General features: G+C 56.2%; 1 protein-coding gene across 1 annotated transcript in view; it reads left to right on the top strand.

Moving 5' to 3' along the window:
- The first annotated feature begins 12,404 nt into the window (after positions 1-12,404).
- MGAT5B (alpha-1,6-mannosylglycoprotein 6-beta-N-acetylglucosaminyltransferase B) overlaps positions 12,405-13,050 on the top strand; it is a 66,289-nt gene continuing 65,643 nt past the window's right edge. Inside the window, exon 1 of the mRNA XM_012778919.3 lies at positions 12,405-12,599. Coding sequence (XP_012634373.3) covers positions 12,532-12,599 — 68 coding nt within the window. The 5' untranslated portion in view covers positions 12,405-12,531. The remainder of the gene's footprint in view (positions 12,600-13,050) is intronic.

Below are 13,050 nucleotides of genomic sequence, written 5' to 3' on the forward strand. Positions count from 1 at the left end.
ACCCCTCCAGACGCCTTCCAGAAACGTTCTGGACACAGCAGCAAGTGCTTGAGTTTGTTGTCTATGGCTGCACATCACGAACGGTGCCATGAATGGGAGGAGAGCAAGAAACGGGTGCTGCGGGTCGCTCCATGGAGGGGACTGGGTGGCTTGGCAGTAGGGGTGCTAGACGATTGCTGAGCACCCTTTGAGAGACTTTTTAAGTCTGTACTATGTGCAAATATTACCTTTTCAAACTAAATTTTTTTTTTTTTTTTGAGACAGAGTCTCACTTTGTTGCCCAGGCTAGAGTGAGTGCCGTGGCGTCAGCCTGGCTCACAGCAACCTCAATCTCCTGGGCTCAGCGATCCTACTGTCTCAGCCTCCCGAGTAGCTGGGACTACAGGCATTCACCACCATGCCCGGCTAATTTTTTGTATATATATTTTTAGTTGGTCAATTAATTTCTTTCTATTTTTGGTAGAAACGGGGTCTCGCTCAGGCTGGTTTCGAACTCCTAACCTTGAGCGATCCGCCCGCCTCGGCCTCCCAAAGTGCTAGGATTACAGGCGTGAGCCACCGCGCCCGGCCAAACTAAATTTTAACTGAAATGAAGAAGATGAGGAGGAAGAGGAGGGGAGAAATAAGAATAAGAATAATTTTAAGAAGGACGAGGGGGAGGAAGGGGAGGAGGAGGAGGAGGAGGAGGAGGAGGAGGAGTGGTGTCAGGGCAGCCAAAAGGTGGAAACAGCCCAAATGTCCATCACCCGCTGGAGGAACAGAAAGTGGTGCAGCACACAACGGAATATCACTCAGCCATGAAAGGGAGGGAGTTCCGATACCTGCTGCAACATGGAGGAACCTCAAACACATCATTCTAAGTGAAAGACACCAGATGCCAAAGGTCACATGTTATATGATTTCATGTATATAAAATATTCAGAATAGGTAAATCCATAGAGACAGAAAGGAGATTAATGCTTCCCACCCAGAGGCTGTGGGGTTTTCTACTGGGGTTATGAAAATGTTTTGGAAATAGAGGTGGTGGTTGCACAACACAGTGAATGCACTAAATGCCACTGAATTACATATTTTGAAATAGTTTATATATATATATATTTTTTTTTTTTTTGACACAGAGTCTCACTCTGTTGCCTGGGCTAGAGTCCCATGGTGTCAGCCTAGCTCATAGCAACCTCCAACTCCTGGGCTCAAGCGATCCTCCTGCCTCAGCCTCCCGAGTAGCTGGGACTACAGGCATGTGCCACCATGCCTGGCTAATTTTTTCTATATATGTTTAGTTGGCCAATTAATTTCTTTCTGTTTTTAGTAGAGACAGGGTCTCGCTCTTGCTCAGGCTGATTTCGAACTCTTGAGCTCAAATGATGCACCTGCCTCGGCCTCCCAGAGTGCTAGGATTACAGGTGTGAGCTACCATGCCCAGCTATTAATTTTTATTTTATGTGAATTTCACCTTAATTAAAAAAAATAACTAGGAGGGGGTGGGGACAGTCCTGTGGGTCAGCATCTGGGACGATGTGGGGCCAGGTGGTCGGGGTTAGGTCTAGGTGAGAGGTAGGGTTGCCAGGAAGGGGCGTGGCCTATAGGACAAGCAGGGTCTTTGGGAGCCCCACCTAGAAGCAGTCAGAGAGGCCAGTCCTCGATGACCAGGGCATGGGGAGGACATGGGCCCAGTCACTGCGGATGAGGGACTGCGGGAAAGACGAGCAACGAAAAGGGACCAGCCCAAGATGGCAAAATATGAGGGAGGGGTGGGTCTGGGATCAGCGAGGGGAGAAGTCAGCTGGAAAGAAATGGAATTCAGAAAACGGCTAAATTTAGTGGAGAGGTGGAACAAAATAAAGAAAAAAAAACCTGACACAATATATGCCTGGAAGGTCCAGCCCAACCCAACAGGAAGTGCTCTGTCCGTAGGTACTGCGGGTTCCAGAGGGACAGGAGTTCCGGGTGCCCCGGCCATGGGCACGCTGGGGCCCTGTGTCTCCACACACTGCCCCGTTGGGCACCCAGCTTTTCCAGGTTCCAGAGATCGGTGGGGGTTCTTCAACAGTACGAGTTTCCATGCAAATTAAATGTAGTGACGGCCTCATCCACACCTAACCAGCAGTCAGCCACAGTAGCACTTAGGGGCAAACTCACCATCATGCCTTACAAATGACTGTGTTTGCAGAATGCACAGGAAATGACGAAGTCTGCCCTTAACCCCAGGCCTGCACATCTCTGGGCTTGCAGAGGGATTGTGCTGAGGGAAGTGTCAGTGTCTCCCCAGGGGCCAAATGCAGGCCCATCTTCAGGTCCCTTAACCCAGTGCCAGCTTTCTCTAAGAGACAGGGAAAAGAGTAGTTTCACCTCCAGCCACCAGGCCTGAGGACCACCCTGGACCTGGTTGTTAAAGCAACCGGATTAGAAGGGCTGGCCGGGCGCGGTGGCTCACGCCTATAATCCTAGCACTGTAAGAGTCCGAGGCAGGTGGATGGCTCAAGGTCAGGAGTTCAAAACCAGCCTGAGCAAGAGTGAGACCCCCGTCTCTACTATAAATAGAAAGAAATTAATTAGCCAATCAATATATATATATATATATATATATATATATATATATATATATATATATAATTAGCCGGGCACGGTGGTGCATGCCTGTAGTCCCAGCTACCCGGGAGGCTGAGGCAGGAGGATCACTTGAGCCCAGGAGTTTGAGGTTGCTGTGAGCTAGGCTGACGCCATGGCACTCACTCTAGCCTGGGCAACAAAGTGAGACTCTGTCTCAAAAAAAAAAAGAAGGGGAGCATTGGCCCCGTGGACAGATCTTGCTGGCTGTCGGGGTTTTGGTTCTAGCTGCTGGGAAAGAAAGCACCAGAAGCTTGGGGCTCCCTGTAGGTGCTGAGGCTCGCCCTTAGCGTACACCTGCAGGCCTGGTGCTGAGTGCCTGACAGGCGAGATCCCACTGCACCCTCCTGGGCCTGAGGAGGGAGGCGCTGGTAGGACACCGTTTACATGGTGGAGGAGACCAGGGCTCAGGCGGGCAGGAGGCGTGCTCTAGTCCACGCAGCCTGGAAGCAGCAGTGCTGGGATTCGAACCCAGAGCTGCTCCACCCAAAGTCTATGCTGTCACACACGATACCACACTGGGGAGTTTTAGGGTTAGCTCAGTGCTATGGATTGAGTGAGTCGTCCCCCGTCCCCACCCCCGCCAAATGGACATGTTGAAACCCTAATCCCCAATGTGAGGGTACTTGGAGGTGGGGCCTTTGGTAGGTAATTAGGTCATGAGGGTGGAGCCCTGGTGGGTGGGATTAGGGTCTTTGAGGAAACTATGAGAAGAGGCCCCTGCAAACCGGGAAGAGAGCCCTCCTTGATCCCAGGCTCCCGGGCTCCAGAACTGGGAGAAACAAACGCCTGTCGCTGGAGCCCCCAGCCTGTGGCTGGAATCTGCTGCAGCAGGCCGGGCTGATGTACTCTCAGCGTGAGGCAACGACCTTTCTCTAACCACGTGCAAGTGTATTTCTGTGTGTTTCAAACATCACATGCTGGGTCGTCAAGAAACCAGGAAAGGACCTTTTGCAAGAGACCAGTTCTGAGCCATCAAGGGGTCCCTGCCCGGCCAGCAGCCTGGAGGCAGAGAGAAGTTAGGACGATTCAGGAGGGGTTGTTTTGGGACGGCCCCTACGTGTCTGGGCGATCCCTTCCAGGGGTGACTCTTCCTTAATGTCAGGAACCACGGAGGACAAAGTCAGAAAATCAGACTATCCAAGGCCATCGGGCTCCAATGAGGGTCAGGAAGGGTGGACCTGCCATACCTGTGGGCCAGGTGCCAGGTGGGGCCGGATTTCCTGAGACTTATATGTCATGCAAAACACCTGCTGCTCCAGGAAGTGGGGGAGTGGGAGCAAGACTGGGAGAGAGGCTTAGGAGCCGGGGGAGGCTACCTGGTCAGGGCCTGGGTCCAGCAGGAAGACAGCAGACTTCGGGGCTGGGGCTGGGTGTGGAGGAGGGGGATGGGCCGCATGGGTGGGTGGGTGGGGCTTGGGGACAGGGAGACTGGGTGGGAGCTCTGGGGTCTGTAAGAGAGTTCAGGGAAGGCATGCAGAGGTGACACATCCTGGAGGTGTCTCTTTTTCCTGGGCCACCAGCAGCGCCCCTCCCCCCAGTGTCATCTCACCAATCCCCACTTTCTCTGATATTCCTGAACGAGATCAAGTTCATTATCGTTCTAAAAATTGATTTAGGAAAAAAAAAAAAGTGGAGGCTTCAGCTCAAAGAGCTGCGGAGCTGCGGGATGATGGATAGCTTTATTAGCGTGCTCCAACTTTATGCTTATGAAATTAAAGCAGCAGCGGGGGAGGGGGTGGGGACTTAATTACGGTTCTGTGTCATCAGCCAGAGGAGGAAGCTGGGGAGAGGAAGGACTTGGGACCCACATCCTAGGAGGAAAGTCTCGAGTGTCCAGAATAGCACGCCAGAGGCCGTCACCAGGGCTGGGTGGCTGCGGGCGGGATAAGGACTGTCCTCAGAGAATTATGGGGAATTCGGAGTCTTTATTCCTTAAGTTTCTCTTTGTGAAGCCCCCAGGAGAGAAGCAGCGTCCTTGGGTGCCTGGTCCTCGGGACGCCCTCCCGCTCTGTCTGTGGGAGGCCCTCGGCGGCCAGGGAGCCCAGCGAGGAGACGAAGTCTGGGTTCAAATCCTGGGTCTTCTTACTAATTGTGCAATCAGGGGCAAGTGACTTCATTTGAGAAAATCAAGGTATAGGCCGGGCGCTGTGGCTCACGCCTATAATCCTAGCACTCTGGGAGGTCAGGAGTTGGAAACCAGCCTGAGCAAGAGCAAGACCCCGTTTCCACTAAAAATAGAAAGAAATTAATCGGCCAACTAAAAATATATAGAAAAAATTAGTCAGGCATGGTGGCGCATGCCTGTAGTTCCAGCTACTCGGGAGGCTGAGGCAGGAGGATCGCTTGAGCCCAGGAGTTGGAGGTTGCTGTGAGCTGGGCTGACGCCACGGCACTCTAGCCCGGGCAGTAGAGTGAGACTCTTTCTCAAAAAAAAAAAAAAAGAAAAAAAAGAAAAAGAAAAAAAAAGAAAGACAAAAAAGAAAATCAAGGTATAATTCACATAAAATTCACCCCTGTAGAGTGTACAATTCAGTGGTTTTTATACATTTTCAAATGTATCATGCAAACATCGCTAGTTTTAGAGCACTTCCGTCATGCTCTGAAGCCGCCCCATGCCATTCGCAGTCACTCCCCATTCTCCCCTCCCCCCTCGGAACCATGAGCCCACTTTCTGTCTCCGTGAATTTGCCTGTGCTGGACATTTCATACCGACGCAGCATTTGTCTTTCTGTGTCCGGCTTCTCTCACTTAGCGTGATGTGTTCAAGGTTCATTCACATTGTAGCACGTATCAGCATTTCCTTCCTTTTTAAAATTCTGGATTGTGGCAAAATACACACAGCAAAACATTTACCATCTTAATCCCTTTTAAGTGTGCGATGTAGTGGTATTGACGTGAATTGCATTCATGTGACTGTGCAGCCGTCACCACCATCCATCTCCGTGACTCTTCTCGTCTGGCCAAACTGGGCCCCTGTACCCCACAAGCTCAGAGGAAGAGTCTGAGAAACACGCTTGACAGTGGACAGATGGACAGGAGAAAAGGCACACGGATGTGTTACGCGCAAAGCACGGAACTCCAAGAAGGGCCAGATGGTTGAAGCTTAAAAAGCATCTTTAACTGCAGAAAGAAATAGGGGCTTAAAGGCTCCTGGTGACCAGCTACGGGAGGGAGGGCAGGGGAGGAATGCAGTGTGAGCAAAGGCATCTACCGCGCAGAGGAAGTCCCTCCCTCCCAGTTGATCTTTTCTGGTTAATGTGGATCCCAGGGACAAGACAACTACATTCCTTCTGGAGGAACTTCCCTCAGATAAGGGAAACTTCGGAGAAAGCCCCTCCCTGTGCTTCAGGAGAGAGAGAAGATGGAGAGACAGGAGGCAGGAGGAAGGTCAGGGAGAACTCATCAATAGTTCTTTTCTTTCTTTCTTTTTTTGGGTGGGTGGGGTGGGGTGAGCAGAGTCTCACTCTGTCACCCAGGCTAGAGTGCAATGGCACTATCATAGCTCACTGCAGCCCCCAATTCCTGGGCTCAAGTGATCCTCCTGCCTCAGCTTCCCGAGTAGCTGGGACTACAGGTGTCCAGCACCATGCCCAGCTAAGTTTTTTATTTTTAGTACAGAGGGGGTCTTGCTATTGCCCAGGTGGAGGGAACTTAGTTCTGAGGCTGCACCTTTATTTATTTATTTATTTTTTGAGACAGAGTCTCACTGTGTTGCCCAGGCTAGAGTGCCGTGGCGTCAGCCTAGCTCACAGCAACCTCAAACTCCTAGGCTCAAGCGATCCTCCTGCCTCAGCCTCCCAAGTAGCTGGGACTACAGGCATGCGCCACCATGCCCGGCTAATTTTTTCTATATATATCAGTTGGCCAATTAATTTCTTTCTATTTATAGTAGAGACGGGGTCTCGCTCTTGCTCAGGCTGGTTTCGAACTCCTTACCTCGAGCCATCCGCCCGCCTCAGCCTCCCGGAGTGCTAGGATTACAGGCGTGAGCCACGGCCAGGAGGCTGCACCTTTAGTCAGAGTACAGCCCTGGAGGTCTGCATCCATGGATTCAACTAACCATGGGTCAAATCTATTTGAAAAAAGAAATAAAATAAAAAAAATTACAACAATAAAAATAACACAAATTTTAAAATATAACAACTATTTACAGAACATTTATGTTGTGTTAGATATTAGAAGTCATCTAGAGATGATTAGAAGTCCATGGGGGATGTGTATGTATAGGTAACACGCAAACATCGCATACGGGAATTGAGCGTACTTGGAGTTAGGTGTCTGTGGGATGCTGGACCTGACCCCTCATGGGTACTGAGAGCCGACTGCACTGAGCATGTCAAAGTGCCATACTTTGGGGTATCATTTCCTGAGCCCCAACATTTAGGATCACATTAGTCCACCCAGATAATCCAGGATCATCTCCGCTTTTTAAACCGAGCTAATTAGCAACCTAAATTCCATTTGCAGTCTCAATCTGCTTTTGCCACGTAAAGTGACCTGCTGGTAGGGATGAGGACGGGGACATCTTTGCGGGGGCATGAGTCTGCGGACCCCCGATGGCCGCTCCCATGCTCCTGCAGCGATCTGTATCTGTGATGCAACTGAGGAAACTGAAAGAAAAGGAGTCATTTTTTTTTTTAAAAGTTGCCCTGCTAAAGCAGCTGTAAATAAAATAGCGATGTAAAACATGGCAACGCATGTGGCACGTGGGGGGTGCACAATAAACGGAATCTCGTGACCACCGTCGAGCATTCACCTGTGTTGCCAGCACTCAGGTGGGGTCCAGGTGGCCTGTCTGGTCTGTCCCCCGCTCCCCTGGCCACATACACACACACACGCACGCACACGCAGCACTGTCTTCCCTGCAGGACAGGGGAGGTACAATAGCTCTGCACCTAGCTCCCACAAGCTGTGCTGCAGCATGGCCTCCGGGCATAAATGAAAATAAACCCCAGACGCTGCTTTTCAATCCGAGGATTAGCCTCAATGTTGTGAAACAGAAAGCAGGAAACATGCATTGGGGAAGAAGTACTCCCCACTTCTCGGCCTCCCCGGCTCGGCTCGAGGCGGCTGGTGACCACGTGTGGCGGTTCCCGTGCGGCTCGGCTGCTGTGATTTGTGCACGGTGTCAGTAAATGCTGTTATGACATTATTGATGCTTTGCACTCCAGCAAAGGACAATGGCCTATTGCCTCGTAACGTGCGGTCTGCTGCCGCAGTCGGAACACATTAAACGAGGATTTCAAACATGGTAAACTGCTTGTTCCTTTCTTTCCTCTTCCCGGCCTGGGCCCCTCTGTCGGGTCCAGAGGCTCCGTGAAGCCCTGAGAAGGTGGGAGCAGCAGTCGGGGCTCTGATGCCCAGGGCAGCTCCAGGGGACGAGTGAGGGGACCAGGAGGTCCCCGGGACGCAGCCCACCCTTCCTGCCACCCCCAGCGCACCTGGAGTGTCGACCTCCCTCCTGGGGCAGGGAGGCGTCTACGCAGCTTGGCCTGAGGGTCAAGGGTGCTGGGGCTTTGGCTTCCAGGCAGCTGACCTCGCAGGGCACCCAGACCGCAGGACTTCAAATGGATTTTATTGTGGTCTTGCACAATGTTCTAAAAATACTGAGCCCACATTTTAAAATTATGCCACTTCACACGAGAAGCCGAGATTTCTGGCTTCTCTTGCAATAACCGGGCCTGCAGCCACACGGTGCCGTGGTGGCATGTCCCCTCTGGGGGCCACAGCTCTCAGCAGCCTCTAACCACTCCAGCCCCGTCCACTAGGGCCCTGTCGTGAGTTGAACAATGTCCCCCACCAAATCCATGTCCTCTCAGACCTCAGACTGTGACTTTAGTTGGAAATAGCATCTTTGCAGATGTAATAAGTTAAGATGAGGTCATCCCGGTTTATCGCGGGCCCTAAATGCAATGACTAGCGTCCTTATAAGAAGAGGGGAGTTTGGGTACACAGTGACACACATGGAGAAGGCCACAGGAGGGCGGAGGTAGGAATTAGAGAGAAAGGACTACAAACCAAGTGACGCCACGGGTTGCCCGGGGCTACCAGGAGCCAGGGGAGAGACCTGGGATGGTCTCTCAGGGCCTCCAGAAGGATGCCCCCACCCCGCACCCCACACCCCCATCAACACCCTGGTTTCAGGCTCTGGCCTTCAGAAATGTGAGACAATAAACTCCTGTTTCTTTAAGCCACTCAGTTTGTGGCGATCTGTTAGGACAGCCCAGGAAACTACTGCATCCCTTCCCCTTGTTTTCCTGGCTCACCCTCTAGGGATTTTGGGTCTGAGACCCCAGAATAGTAGCATTCCCCACGGCACCCCAGCCCCTTCCCAGGAGCCCTTCTCTGCCTCCACTGCCTGGCCAGGGCCTCCTGCTGCTCTGGGCTTCTCTGGCCCCTCAGCCAGGCCAGCAGGACCCGTGCTGAGAGTGCCTGGGCCCACACTGCGTCTGCACCCCCAGCCCCTGTGTGGCTGGCGGTAGCTGACAGCCTCCAAAGAGAAGGGAGGAGAGGGAGGGCTTGGGATCAGGTGCACCTGGCGTCAGTCCTTGGCAGGTGCCTCCAGGTCCCGCTCCCCGATTCTCCCCTGGCTTGCTAGGGAGACTCTGGCCTGCTCCCAAGACAGTGGATGTCTGTCTGGTGGTTCCCCGCCCTAGCCTGTTATGTTGGCACAACCTGTGGCATTAAAATCCAGTGTGCCTAGGCCCTGCCTCCAGTACCGAATCAAAATAAGGACTCTGTTTTGCTGAGTTCCGCAGGTGACTCTGTGCCAGCCGGGGCTGAGAACAGCTGGTCTACAGGGTGGGGTCCAGGTCTGGGCCCCCCAGAAGTAGATTCCGAGACAGGGATCCTAGTGCAAGTGGTTTATGTGGGAGGTGATCCGGGGACCCGGGCAGGAGGGGGGATGAGGTGGGGGAGAGAAAGAAGCCAATAGGGGTGCATTACAGAGCCAGCTGCCACCACCAGCCACGGGAGCTCAGTCCCGCTGGGAACTCCAGGAACAAGTGGGGGACGTGCCTCGGAGCGTCCCACCAAGGGAGGGTGGTGTGGGTGTTTGTCCACTGCTCGAGGACGGCTTCCGGGGCATTGATCCTCTGTCCGGGGCACTTTTGTCTTGCCCTTCGTGTTCTAGCATATTCCCACAGCCATGAATGAAGGTCCCCGGTCAGAGAGCAGAAGGAGTTCTTAGTCATCTGCCTTTTAGGGGTGAACGCAGAGGGAATGTGGAGGGTCCCTGCAGTGTCCTGCAGGGAGACAGTAACAGCAGGAGTCAACCACCGTGTCTGAGAGCTCGTCAGGGGCCAGAGCAGACACTGGGCCAGTGACCTGCATTAATAGGCTTGACTCTGATGACAACCCTATGAACAGTCTATAAATAAAACTGATTTACAGCTGAGGAAACTGAGGCACGAAGAGATTTTTGTGCCCAAGGTTGCATGACGTGGGGGAGTCACGATTTGTCTCCTAATGTGCACAGCACAAGGGAGGGCAAGCAGAGCGTTTGTGCTGAAGTTCACCACAGACCAGGGGCTGCAAAAGGGACATGGACTCCGAGAGGGACAGGTGGCTGGACAGTCTGGCTCACAAAGTATCGTTCGCTGTCCTTGGCTACCCCTCCCTGCCTGGCCCCGAGCCTGCTGTCAGTGGCAGAGGGGGCTCTCCCCTCCCACCTGCAAGCCCAGAGCAGAGAGAGCAAAGCCCAGGGCGAGTGGGAGGACCGTCTTCCACCTTTGGCTTCTGGCCAAGAGTAGGCCACCTGCCCCGGTGACCTGCACCAGATATGGCCATGCCTATTGAGGAGACCTCATCTCCTACACTGGGGGGGGAGAGGCCTCCCCTTTGGCCTAAAATGCCAAGCAGGTGTCAATGCAGCCCCCCGAGCTCATGTGAGAGAGACGATGCGATCAGAGGGGCCACTTTATTCCTTAGTGTGGCTGTGGCATTGGCCCTGACATCCAGGGATTACATTATTGCCTGGCGTCGTGGCAGATGCAGGCACCCAGGTATAAGGTGTGATTTAGAGGCCCGGCAGAGACCCCTGGCCTCAAACGTCCCCTTAGCCAGGCTGCTGTGACGGCCAAGTTCCCCCACCATCCGTCACTCTTCCGCACACAGGCCCGGTCAGCGTGTCCTTGTTCAGCGCACTGCAAATTTGTTACCTAGCTGGAGTGAGACATTAATCCACTAACGACGATTTATCACCCATTTCCACATTAGCAGGAGCAAGGCAATGAGATAATGGCGTGCAGGACAGGTGGATCTTGATGAAGAAGGAGCCGGAAAGCAGGGAGCGCGAGTCGCCGCTAGTGAGGAATGGCTCGGAGGGCCACGGAGGTGGCTGGGCAGGCAGCAGAGGCCATGGGCCCAACGAAGCTGGTTGGACACGAGCAGGGTCAGGTGGAGGAGAGTGGAGGCTTTCTCTCCGCACAAGCCGGGCTGCAGAGTCCCAGCCTGAGCTGGGAAAGACCCCCAGAGTCATTTTACACGCTACCGGAGCTTTGGGGGCTTCCCGGTGTGGGGTGGGTGGTCATGTCTGCTGCAGCCCAAGGTCCGCCCAGGGAAGTGCCGTTGGCACCTGAGAGCTTTCTCCAGGCTGGCCCTGCAGCCTCCGCCCACCTTTGCAACTGCAGGCTCATCTCCAAAGCCAGAAAGTCGGGGAGGGGGCGGAGAGGGCAGCTGGATTCTGAAAGACTGCATGAGAGCCTGCATGTTTCAGGGTTGCAAGGAGGCTTATCCAGCTTCTGGTCCCTCTCATTTTATAGTGGACACTCCGTGACTTGGACAGGCGATCACCCCCTGCGGAACGGAGGGTCTGAGGCTAGACCTCAGGCCCACACAGTGTGCCCCGCGTCTGGCTCGGTGGAAGGGCTTGAGCGCCCCCAAGAGTGGCCACTGGAGTTTCCAACCAGGGAAGGACAGAAGATGGGCGAGTGTAGCCAAGCAAAGTCGGAGCGGGTGTGAAGCAGCTGGTGCAGGATCCCGTGGGGGCAGCAGAGACGAGGCCCAGGGGACTCCCTGGCACCCGGCGTGGGGGAGGGGTCTCCTCCAGGCGCGCACCTCCTTGGTGTCCTGCAGGAACCGAAGCAGCCCTCGGCCCTCGGGCTGGTGGCGCCCTAGGAAGTGGCACGGCCCACGGGGAGGAGCAGGGACCCCCGCCCGCCAGTCCCGCGGGGACGCGGTCCACGGCGCCGGCCCCGCACCGCCGGGGGAGGCGCACCGCCGGGCCGCGGCCGCTAGGTGGCGCCGGCGCGCCGAGGAAGCGCCGCGGCCGCTCCCGGGCCGCCCCAGCCGCCGCGCGGCCGCCGCCTCCGAGGAAACAATGCGGCGCCTCCGGGCGTAGCGCGCGCCGGGCCGGACGCCGGACTCCGGGCGCGGGCGGGCGAGCGGGCGAGCGGGCGAGCGGGCGGGCGCGGGGCGCCCTCGTCGACAGCCATGGGCGCGGCGCGGCGCGGGGCCGGGGCTCGGCGCGGCCCAGAGGCGCGGGGGGCCGGGGCGCGGGCCCGGGGCCGCCTCTAGCCGGCACCGAGGGCGCGGGGCCGGGGATGAGGGCGCCCGCCGCGGGGAGCCCGTCTGCGCGCCGCGGCGCCGTCCCGCCCAGCGAGCGAGCCCGAGCAGGCAGACGCGCGGCCGGCGGTCTGGGGGCGCGCCGCCTCCCGGCCCCCAAAATGTGAAGCGGGGAGGGCGGAGACGCAGAGACGGCCCGGCCGGGCGCCCTCGCCGCCCTCCGGCAGCCGCGCCGCCCCCCTTGCCTGCCCGCCGAGGCCGCGCCACCCCGCCGCCAGCCAGCCCCGAGCCCCGCGCCCCACCTCGCTCCACCCGGCTCCGGCCCGCAGAGGGTTCGCAGCCCGGACGCGGCGGGAACCGGGCCCAGGACGGTGCGTCCGGCCTCCCCGCGGCTGCTCGCCCAGACAAGTTTGAACAATGATCACAGTCAACCCCGATGGGAAGATAATGGTCAGAAGATGCCTGGTCACCCTGAGACCCTTTCGGTAAAGTTCTCTCCGGGCTGGCGCGGGAGGTCTTTTCTCCAAGGGGGCGCGGGGTAGAGGTGGGCTTGGTCGGCCCCTGCGAGCCTGCCAGTGTTGGTGGCAGGGGGGCGGTCGCGCTTCAACCCTTGGTGATGACCGGCGGGGCTGGGGAAGTGGCGGGGTTGGGGTCCGGGTGCGGTGGGGAGCGCGGTGTAATTCTGGGACCTGTCCCGCCTTGGTCTGGGTTGGGGAGGACCCGAGTGCAGAGGTGGGGATGGGGGCAGAAAGCACCCGGGTCGTGGTCCTGGGCCCCGGACGTCGCCTGGGCCAGCGCGCCCCTTCCCTGCCCCTCAGGGTCCTTCCCCACCTCGAGGACGGTCCCAACCGGGCGGCAAAGTTATTGCGCCGTCCAGGGGCGCCCCCTCCTGTGCCGTCGCCCACCCCTCTGCCAGCCCACCCCCGCCCCCCACCC

This window comes from Microcebus murinus, chromosome 18 (genome assembly GCF_040939455.1).
Source record: "Microcebus murinus isolate Inina chromosome 18, M.murinus_Inina_mat1.0, whole genome shotgun sequence".
Classification (NCBI taxonomy): Eukaryota; Metazoa; Chordata; class Mammalia; order Primates; family Cheirogaleidae; genus Microcebus; species Microcebus murinus.